The 11,537-nt window shown below is 41.1% G+C and overlaps 1 protein-coding gene across 1 annotated transcript in view; it reads left to right on the top strand.

Moving 5' to 3' along the window:
• LOC109836804 (protein SMAX1-LIKE 3-like) overlaps nucleotides 9,254–11,537 on the top strand; it is a 3,161-nt gene continuing 877 nt past the window's right edge. The window contains exons 1-3 of the mRNA XM_020404819.1: nucleotides 9,254–10,625; nucleotides 11,113–11,272; nucleotides 11,376–11,537. The exon at nucleotides 11,376–11,537 is cut by the window's right edge and continues 877 nt beyond it. Coding sequence (XP_020260408.1) covers nucleotides 9,502–10,625; nucleotides 11,113–11,272; nucleotides 11,376–11,537 — 1,446 coding nt within the window. The 5' untranslated portion in view covers nucleotides 9,254–9,501. The remainder of the gene's footprint in view (nucleotides 10,626–11,112; nucleotides 11,273–11,375) is intronic.

An 11,537-nucleotide genomic window follows, 5' to 3' on the forward strand; every position in this document is an offset into this window, starting at 1 on the left:
ACCAATGATTATCAGCTGCCACATAAGGGATGATCAAAATTTCCTCAAATTGTTGGGAAAACATTTTATCACTTATTGGGATGATCAAAACCTTTCATTCTGAATTCCATAATTTGAAGTAAAAAAAAAAAAAAAATCTTGTGCTTTACTTTTTAATGACCTTTCATCATATGTCTGGAAATTAGCAGTTAGCAAAACATTACCATTTCTGAAGTTATGCGTAGAGAGGTCAATAAAATTGTGAAAAGTTAGATGTATATATGTATTAGATTACAAAAAATCATGATTATGCTGATCCTCTTATAGCAGTTGATACTTATTAATCTAATAACACACAAACACGAACATGCACATGTGGACGTGTATCCATACACACATACATTCTCATGTATAAAAATTGCCATTTCAACCCCTTAGAATACTCGGACACTTGAACCCATGCCACTTGTCCAAGTAATCAATATCGTAGGTTTTATCGACCATTAAATAGGCTTATTTGACGTTAACTGCTTTATACTATTGCCTTTTGAGGGATGGGAACCAGTTGTTCAAAATTAATCCTTAAATTTGTAAATTATCTGTGCCTCAAGTTCTTTAGTAATATGCCGTAAGTCCCTCTTTTGTGAGTTCTCAAAGTTTCTGATAAAATAAAATGTTAATCCATTTGGCCTGGCATTTATCTTTGCCTAGTAGTTACCACATATCTTCTTCTAACTCATCCAAATGCAGTGTTTGATAGCCTGTGGGGATTTCTGTTTGCCTAAAAGATTTTCAAATAAGGAACCCCTTGCATTCTAAGCTTACCATCAGAAACTGTTATTTAAAGGTTGATTAATCATATCTACATGTATTCTTTGCACCTGGTAGAATTCCATTCTGCAACTTTTGGTCTATAATCCTTAATTCAGTTATAAGTATCTTCCTTTTATGTATGGGAAATATTTGGCATTTCGTTGAAAACCCAAGTGACGTGTTTGCAACAAACCAACTTAATGGAAGTACTTTAGTAGGAGAGTGAAAATTATACTAGCTGTTACTTCTAGTTGAATCGTTAAGGATTTAGCTACCTTTGAATGTTTATGTAAGTGGAGCCGGCGACTCTGTCTCTCTTGGTGCCATCTTGTCGTTGATATTTTATTCCATAGGCCTGTATTAATTGGAAGGTTGACGGGTTTTGACGGGAAGGTTGAAATCCTACTGTAAATTTATCAAAAACATTGCATCAGAATCTAAAAACAGCATTCCTTTTTGTGTGTGTGTCAATTTTGCTTCATATAGTTAGCTTCCTGAAAGGATAAATAGCCAAGTCCTGAGAGATGAATTTAACAATTTACTATTGACTTTCAGTTGAGTGTAAGCTAGGATGCATAGTATCTATTAACTCTATGTAGCTCATGGATATACTTGTCAAGTGAAGTGCTTGTTGATGTTGGGTGTAGCCCAAACCTTCAGGCGAGCTCCTCAGGCGACTTCAGGCGAGGTCGACGCGGGAGAAGAGCTCGTGAGGGTTTCAGGCGAGGCTTGCTGAAGGCGAGTTTGAGTCCATCGCTGGCGAGCTCGAGGCTAACAGGCGAGCTTGAAGTTGAGCGCAGGCGAGGTCGACGAGGCGCTGGCGAGCTCGAGGCTAACATGCGAGCTCGAGGCTAACATGCGAGCTCGAAGTCGAGCGCATGCAAGGTCGACGCAGCTCCACAGGCGAGGTCAAGTGCGGGCTGCAGGCAGGGTCGACGCGGGCTACAGGCGAGGCCAGTGACAACCTGTTGCTAGCTGACTAGGGTTTTCCTATAAAAGGGCATTGTGCACGAGAAATTGGTGTGAGAGATTTTTCTCAAGACGATTTTTTATCTGAGAGTATGACAGCGGCTTTGAGAAGGTTCTTCTCCGCATCGACTTTGAGCACGAGATTTTCAGAGGAAAATCTTGGTTTTGTGAAGAGTTCCTGTAGTGATTTTGAGAGGAGATTTTTCCTGTTGAAAATCTCACGCCTTGAAAGAAGAACATGTAGTTTCTGTTGCTTCTTTTTTGAGAGATCTCAAGTTTGAGATCATCTCTTTGCAAGCTTGTAATCTTCTTTAATATTAAAGGAAATTATTTGTGTGGCTCCTGAGGACGTAGGTAAGTTGCCGAACCTCGTTAAAACTCGGTGTTCTCTTTTTTTTTTGTAATTTTCAATTTGCTATGTTTCTTTCTTTCTATTGTCTTAACACAAGATCTGGTAGGGCAAATTCCACACGAGGGTTCATATTTGACAGGTGGTCGAATAGCTTGAATTCCTAACAGCTGGTATTAGAGTCCTTGTTCAGATCTGTGTGTAAGAAATGACAGAAGAAGACAAATCTAAAATTAAGAAGTTTGACGGATCAAACTTCACCTATTAGAAGTCATAGATGGAGGACTATCTGTACCAGAATGATCTTTACCGTTCGTTGATGGGTAAAGCAAAAGGAAAGAAGAAAGAGGAATCCGACGAGGACTGAGAAATATTGGATCGAAAAGCCTTGGGGAAGATCCGATTGTCGCTCGCAAAATCAGTAACACACAATATATTAAAGGAGAAGATGACAGTGTGGCTTATGGAAGCGCTCGTAACGATGTACGAGCAACCGTCAGCTACAAATAATGTGCATCTCGTCAAGATGCTATTCAACCTCAAGATGGTAGAAGGATGTTCCTTCACGATGCATCTCAGCGAGTTCAACACGATTGTTGATCAACTTATCTCAGTCGGCATCATGTTTGATGATAAAGTACAGGTCCTATTGATACTATCATAGTTGCCAGATAGTTGGGCAGGTTGCTTGACCGCAATCAGCAACTCGACAGGAAAGGAAAAGTTGAAGCTGAACGAGGTGATAGCTATGATTCTATCTGAGAAGGTTAGAAGAAAATTGAATGAATCAGAAGGTTCAGGTTCAACCCTAAGTCTCAAGCAGAGAGGCAGAAGCCATAATAGGGGGAACTAAAATAGGAATCGATCAAAGTCGAAGAAGAAGAGGTCTACCTCGAAGGTGAGACATATCAAAGGGAAATGTTGAAACTGCGCTCAGGAGGGGCATATGTCTTCTACCTGTAAAGCACCAAAGAAGGATAAAAATGAGCATGAGGCTCATATTGTGCAAGATGCGCTGATCCTCGCTATGGATAGCGATTCCGATTCATGAGTCATTGATTCAGGAGCCTCTTTTCATGCCACTGCTAATAGAAAGCTATTTTAAAACTATGTAGCAGAGGGCTTTGGGAAAGTATACTTGGGGGACAATGAACCCTGTAGTGTTGTTGAAAGAGGTGACGTGCAAATACAGTTGAAGGGCTCCAAGTGGTCTCTGAAGAATGTTAGACATGTACCAGAGTTGAAGAGAAATCTTATTTCGGTTGGTCAGCTTGGAACAGAAGGTTATGTTACAACATTCACGGGGGATTTCTGGAAAATCTCTAATGGTACAATGATGGTTGTTTATGGCAACAAGACCGATACCCTCTACCTAACTTCACATACGAGTGACACCCTCGCAATTACAGCAGACAATGAGAGTGCAGATCTGTGACACAATAGATTGGGACAATGAGTGAGAAGTTATGAAGATTCTTCACTCAGAAGGAAAGCTAACCGGCATGGATTCAGTCAAAGTCGGTGTTTGTGAAGGCTGCATCTTCGGGAAGCAGAAGAGAGTTAGTTTTCAGAAAGGTGGAAGATCACCTAAAGCTCACAAGCTAGAGCTTGTTCATACAAATGTATGAGGTCCAACTAGCGTGTCTTCTGTTGGCTGTTCAGTGTACTACGTCACCTTTATCGACGATCACTCGAGAAAGATGTAGATATACTTCATGAAGCACAAGTCATAGGCGTTTAACATCTTCAAGAAGTGGAAAACCATGGTGAAGAACGAGACAGATCTGAAAGTGAAGTGTCTGAGATCAGATAATGGTGGAGAATATGAACCGGAGGAGTTTAAGAAGTTCAGTGCTCTGAACGGGATTCGTTTGGAGAGGACTACTCCAGGAACGTCGTAACAGAACGACATAGCAGAAAGAATGAACAGAACACTAACAGAGCGTGTGAGGAGCATGCGTTTACATGTAGGTCTACTAAAAACTTTTTAGACGGACGTGATGCATACAATAGCGTACCTGATAAATCATGGGCCATCAGTTCTATTAAACTTTGGGATTCCGAAAGAGGTTTGGAGTGACAAGAAGGTTAATCTCTCACATTTGAAAGTCTTTGGTTGTGTGACATATGTCCACATCAGTGATCATAACAGAGACAAGCTGGAAGCTAAGTCACTGAAGTGTATATTCATTGTGTACGACATTGATGAGTTCAGATATCATCTTTGGGATGAGAAGAACAGAAAAATCATCAGAAGTCGAGACGTCATATTCAATGAGGAGGTGATATACAAGGATAGGGACAATGCCAAGACTGGTCAAAGCAGTAGGAGCAACACTACAGATGCTAACACATCTGAGTATATGGATTTGAAGAAACATCCAGATGGGACATGGATTTGGAGAAACCTCCAGATGGGGGAGACAATGTCAATTCTGACTAAAAAACGGAGGAGACTCCAGGTACAAAACCAACTACCTAGGGTGAGGAGCTTAGGAGGTCATCTAGAATACCCAAACCGAATCCCGGGTATCTCTTATCATTAGACTACCTATTTTTAACAGATAGTGGAGAACTGGAATGCTATGAGAAAGCTATGCAAGTGAGCGAATCTCAGCAATGAGAGCATGCAATACAAGAAGAGATTGATTCTTTCCACTCTAACGAGATATGGGAGTTAGCCCCACTACCTGTACAAAAAAAAACTACATAATAAGTGGGTCTACCTGATCAAGCATAAGAGTGATGGAAGGAAGAGATACAAAACCAGATTAGTCGTGAAGGTGTTCCAACAGCGGGAAGGAGTGTATTATAACGAAGATATTTTTCCCTGTTATGAAACTCACAACCATCAGGGTGGTGTTGAGCTTGGTAGCTGCTAAAAATCTCTACCTTGAGCAGTTAGATGTAAAGACTGTCTTTCTTCATGGTGACTTGGATGAAGAAATCTACATGAAGCAACCTGTTAGTTTTATTGAGGAAGGAAAGGAAGGGATGATGTGTAGGCTCAAGAAGAGTTTATACAGATTGAAACAGGCCCTAAGACAGTGGTATAAGAAGTTCGATAACTTCATACAGAGTAATGGTTATGGTAGATACAATTCAGATCATTGCTGTTACTTCAAGAGGTTCGAGTTCAGCTATATCATGTTATTACTGTATGTTAATGACATGTTAGTTGCAGGACCGTGTTTACAGGAGATAAACAAGCTGAAGAAGCAGTTAGCAAATGAATTTACCATGAAAGATCTGGGTACAACAAAACAGATTCTTGGGATGCGGATCAGCCAGGATGCGACTAAGGGGACGCTGGAGTTGAGCCAGTCTGAATACATTGAGAAAATACTTAAGAGATTCAACATGTAAAGTGCTAAGATCGTTAGCACGTCCCTTGGAAGTCAGTTCAAATTATTTAGAGAACAATCGCTCAAGACAGATGTAGAAAAAGAGCACATGAGGAAGGTGCCTTATTCATCAGCCATTAGTAGTCTGATGTACGTAATGGTTTACACGAGGCTGATATTGTCCATGCAGTAGAAGTTATGAGCAGGTTTGTAAGCAACCGATAAAAACAACATTGGGAGACTATGAAGTGGATATTGCGATATCTAAGAGGGACTACGAATATACCACCATGTTACGGGAGAAAGGAGTTGGTACTACAAGGATATGTGGATGCAGATTTCGCTGGTGATTATGATACAAGACGAAACACCATGAGGTATGTTTATACCTTAGGATCGATAGCAGTGAGCTGGGTCTTACGTTTGCAGAAGATTGTGACGTTGTCCACAACTGAGGCAGAGTATGTTGCAGTAACCGAGACGAGCAATGAAATGATTTGATTAACCGGGTGCTTGAAAAAGTTGGGTCTGAAGCGGGGGAATAAAGTTTTTTATTGTGATAGCCAGAGTGCTATATACCTTGCGAAGAACACAATATTTTATGTCAGAACGAAGCACATCGAGTTACGTTACCACTTCATACGCTCGATGATTGAGAACAGGAAGTTACAATTAGAGAAGATTTTTGGGGAGCCAAAATCCTGCAGATATGTTGACTAAAATAATCACCATTCAAAAACTGAAGTTGTGCGTAACTTCAGTTAGTTTTCATATGTAGGAAATGAGGGCGGAGCCACACAATGAGAATATGCTTGTTAAGAGAGCTTGTTGATGACGATTTGATCTCTAAGTGAGAGATTATTGGTGTTGGGTGTAGCCTAAACCTTCAGGCGAGCTCCTCAGGTGACTTCAGGCTAGGTCGACGCGGGAGGCGAGCTTGTGAGGGTTTCAGGCGAGGCTGGCTGAAGGCGAGCTTGATTCCATCGCTGGCGAGCTCGAGGCTAACAGGCGAGCTCGAAGTCGAGCGCAGGCGAGGTCGACGCAGCTCCACAAGCGAGGTCAAGTGTGGGCTGCAGGCGGGGTCGACGCGGGCTACAGGCGAGGCCGGCGACAGCCTGTTGCTAGCTGGATAGGTTTCCCTATAAAAGGACCCTGTGCACGAGAAATTGGTGCGAGAGATTTTTCTCAAGGCGATTTTTTATCTGAGAGCTTGGCAGCGGTTTTGAGAAGGTTCTTCTCCACACCGACTTTGAGCACGAGATTTTCAGAGGAAAATCTCGGTTTTGTGAAGAGTTCCTATAGTGATTGATGACGATTTGATCTCTAAGTGAGAGATTATTGGTGTTGGGTGTAGCCTAAACCTTCAGGCGAGCTCCTCAGGTGACTTCAGGCTAGGTCGACGCGGGAGGCGAGCTTGTGAGGGTTTCAGGCGAGGCTGGCTGAAGGCGAGCTTGATTCCATCGCTGGCGAGCTCGAGGCTAACAGGCGAGCTCGAAGTCGAGCGCAGGCGAGGTCGACGCAGCTCCACAAGCGAGGTCAAGTGTGGGCTGCAGGCGGGGTCGACGCGGGCTACAGGCGAGGCCGGCGACAGCCTGTTGCTAGCTGGATAGGTTTCCCTATAAAAGGACCCTGTGCACGAGAAATTGGTGCGAGAGATTTTTCTCAAGGCGATTTTTTATCTGAGAGCTTGGCAGCGGTTTTGAGAAGGTTCTTCTCCACACCGACTTTGAGCACGAGATTTTCAGAGGAAAATCTCGGTTTTGTGAAGAGTTCCTATAGTGATTTTGAGAGGAGATTTTTCCTGTTGAAAATCTCACGCCTTGAAAGAAGAATAGATAGTTTCTGTTGCTTTTCTTTTGTAGATCTCAAGTTTGAGATCCTCTCTTTGCAAAGCTTGTAATTTTTTTCAATATTAAAGGAAATTATTTGTGTGGCTTCCGAGGACGTAGGCAATTTGCCGAACCTCGTTAAAACTCGGTGTTCTCTTTTTTCTTGTAATTTTTAATTTGTTGTGATTTCTTTTTTTATTGTCTTAACACAAGATCCGGTAGGACAAATTCCGCACGAGGGTTCATATTTGCCAGGTGGTCGAATAGCTTGAATTCCCAACAATGCTCTGCTTACAACAATCTCAGTTACCTGTTGAAACAGATAGTAAATGTTTTCTGAGTTATAAAGCATATAAGGTTGTAAGTAATTCCTTTTTAACTTTGCATTTGACTGCACCTTTGCTTAAAAAAAGGGTGTTATTTTTTAAACTTTCTTTCCATATTGCATCCTTCGACTATCAACATCAGTAATTTCTAGCTGAAGTATGTCTGTCTTGTCTCTAATGTTGATGCTTTTGCCCACATGGTTGTGTATAAACTAACACCAAAATATATAGATGCAAACTTATGGCAAGGCATATCAAAATGAGAGCACCTTTTTGATAGATAAGGCCACATATTGCTTTTAATGTGATTTAATGTTGCTTTTTGAAGAGCAGTTTTACTTTAAGGATGTTAGATGACTATATTTTTGGGGATCCAAAGAGATGTGAATATGGAATTTCCAAGATCTCCCCTGCTTCTGTATGGACAAATCTTAAAGAATGGAGAGAGCACTAGTAAGGGGTGGTTAAATACGCATTATCTTGAGTATACTTTTCTCCTTTTATGCACTTCTTTTCTAGTTTTGGTTAGTGGCCTTCCTAATTATTAGAGCATCCTTTTATCTTTTAGACCGTTTTGTGACCAAAACTTTTGACCGACTTAAGTTTCATAAGGGAAGAGAAGCTCTTAGAAATTTTGCTTACAATTGGAAGTCTCTCAATAGATATATATGGTTACATGGAAAATTGAAGAATATTTAGCTCAAATGCAAGGGAGGAATTTTACCTGTTTTTGTATCGAAATTTCACACGAAAGGGCGATGAATAGAAGAAAGAGTGAGGGGGAAAAAGTGTTTTGAAAACTCTGGAGTTATTGGAAAACAGAACTTCAAGGAAGAGATAGTATTGTAAAAGAAAAAGAACATTGTTATTACTGACTGTTCTGGTTATTGAATGATACAGAAAATACAATTAACATCATTATTTTTTTTCAATTCTTTAATAGCAACAATGTTAATTAGTACTAGTTGCATATTTTTTTTCTGTTCTTTAATACCAACAATGTTAGTACTAGTTGCATATTTCTTGTCAGCCGTAGTGTTTACATGCAGTTTCTCAATGCTGACAATGTCCTTTTTTCTTATAGACAGCTTGAAATCTTAATTAGCATACTCCTATATACCAGTTCTTTGAGACACAACTGAAAATTTCATTCTTTCGTTTTTTTTTCAATTTATGAAGAACTTCATTTTCTTTTGCCTAGCTTGGTTTTCCTGAAATTCAAAACGGAACGTATGGATGACTAGATGAGCATATAGTGTTTCTGTTATCGATCAGTGATAATTCGGAGAATTGTCAACATCATTTCCTCTCATGGTAATTCCGTTTGTAAAACACTCATCTGATGCAAAGTCAGATCTACGGATAATTGTCATTCCATAAAAACCTCCATTGTTGTTTTTCTGCTGGAGAATCTCGTAGTGCTTATCTAACCATCCATTTGATGTGCACGTCATTCTCTCTGCATGCAACTTAGATAAGCGCATTGAGCTCTCTGTTGTAAAGAAAACAATTACTGGAGAGTATCCCGACCCCACACGCACATAGAGATGGGGGCCCCAAGTTACCCTCTCTTGCAAGGAAAGCACAGCTTGCCTCCCTAGTGTGTGATTTTGAAAAAGAGGGAGGGGAAAAAAAAAAGGCAAGCAAAAATCTTGAAAAAAGCATCAGCTTCTTTCAGCTTATACACACCTCGTTACATAAAATCCCACTCACAAATCCAGATAGGCTAGAATACAGCTAGGTTGGTACACATACTACCTACGCAAAATCTAAAGAACCCCCCACTTCCTCCTCATCAGTCCAAAACCCACACAAACCATCTTAATCTCTTCTAGGACCACTTTCCTTTTGTTTCAGATTGTTTTACCATAGGAAATCCGTAGTATCAGAAAATGAGAGCAGGAGGCAGCTCAGTAGTCCAACAGTCGCTAACTCCAGATGCATCAGCCATGGTAAAGCATGCGGTGAGCCTTGCTCGCAGGCGAGGCCATGCTCAAGTGACGCCACTTCATGTGGCTTCCGCTATGCTCTCGATCCCTGCAGGCCTCCTGCGGTCTGCTTGCGTTGAATCCCATGCCCAAACTCACCCTCTTCGTTGCAAAGCCCTTGACCTTTGCTTCAACGTTGCCCTGAATCGTCTTCCCTCATCGTCTCAGATCTTGATGGGCCCTTATCGGGCCCATCACCAGTCCCCTTCGCTGTCTAATGCGCTCGTTGCTGCCTTCAAGCGGGCTCAGGCTCATCAGCGCCGTGGCTCTGCTGTTGATGCTCAGCAGCAGGCAATGGTTACCGTTAGAATTGACATCGAGCAACTGATTATCTCAATCTTGGATGATCCTAGTGTTAGTCGCGTCATGAGAGAGGCTGGCTTCTCGAGTACCCAAGTGAAAGCCAATGTGGAGAAGGTTGTTTCCTTGGAGCTGGCTTCCCCTCCCAACCCTAACCCTAATCCTAACCCTAACCCTAACATTAAGAATGTGCACTTGATGACTGTTGTGGAGGCACTGATGACGAAGCAAAAAAGGAGTATTGTGATCATAGGGGATTGCTTGAACTCATCTGACGGAGTGGTTAGAAGTTTGACGGATGGAGTAAAGAAAGGAGAGGTTCTTAAGGACTTAGGGAGCCTTCAGTTTATTACACTTTCACTGTTATCCTTTGAGAAGATGTCAAAGGAGGAGGTCGAGGAGAAGGTAACTGAGCTCCGATGTGTTGTGAGAAGCTGCAGGATCGGTGGAGGAGTTGTTTTATACTTGGGAGATCTCAAGTGGGCAGCTGAACATTGGGCAAGTTGTAAAGAGAGGGGAGAAGGCTTGTATTGTGCTATAGAGATAGTGGTTAAGGAGATCGCGATGTTCGTAAATAGTGATGGTGACGATCTTTGGCTAATGGCAATTGCAACAGAACAAACTTACTCGAAATGTAGAGTTGGGAATCCTTCGTTGGAGACTATTTGGGGTCTGCAACCTCTTACTATTCCTGTTGTAAGCTTGGATTTGAGCCTCAATAATGAGAGGTAGGGAACATGGTTCCTCATCACTCTTCCTTCACTCTTACTTTGAAACTTAGACGAAAACTTTTCTCAAGTTTGAATTTATTCCATGGACATATAACACCTTTCATTTTGAGCGATGCGTGGAAATTTTTATTCTCAGCCTTTCACATTTTGTGGTTTCTCGTGAAGTTAATTCTCGAAAAGTTGGAGATGTTTTATTTTAATGATTAAGCCTTCTATTCTTTCTTTCTTCTTCTCCGCAGTGAAGTTTTGCATGATCTTGTTTCCTCTATAAAAACGTATTTTACCCTGTTGATGAATTCGAGGTTTAAAATTTCTCCAGAGATCGCATAAACTAGTTAAATGTCATACAATTTGCTAGTTTGTTGATCATCATAATATCATGAAGATGAAGGCTATCTTTTTCGCTTATGAAAATGCTGTATCTGCATGTAGTATTTGTTTTCCCTTCAATTTTATAATCATAAATCTAAACTTTTTCTTGCAGTAATTTACACAGCCAGCTCGGAAGAAAGCGAAGCAATGAAGAAAGTCCTTGTTGGCCTTTGCTGGAAGATGGAGTAAGAAATGGACTCACTTCCTCTTCTGTTTTGCCTCTCCAACAGTATAATAGACAAGACAGCAGGGGAGCAACCATTAATAATCCGGTACTAATGTAATCTCTTGTTAAATACCAGTCTTACAATAATACTATTGGAGTTCAGTATACTAATTTTTTTTTTTTTTTGCGATCATGACTTTTCACTCTAGGTCTCTCTTCATGTCAACGATCAATACAATTGGAACTCAACACTAAATTCACACTACAAACAACAACACACTTCACTACAGCAAACCCTAAATTTCTCGTCAGTCTCCATATCTGCTTCCACTCCTTCTACTTCTTCTACTGAAACCATAGAAGTGGAATAC

The sequence above is a fragment of the Asparagus officinalis genome, chromosome 4 (genome assembly GCF_001876935.1).
Source record: "Asparagus officinalis chromosome 4, Aspof.V1, whole genome shotgun sequence".
NCBI lineage: Eukaryota > Viridiplantae > Streptophyta > Magnoliopsida > Asparagales > Asparagaceae > Asparagus > Asparagus officinalis.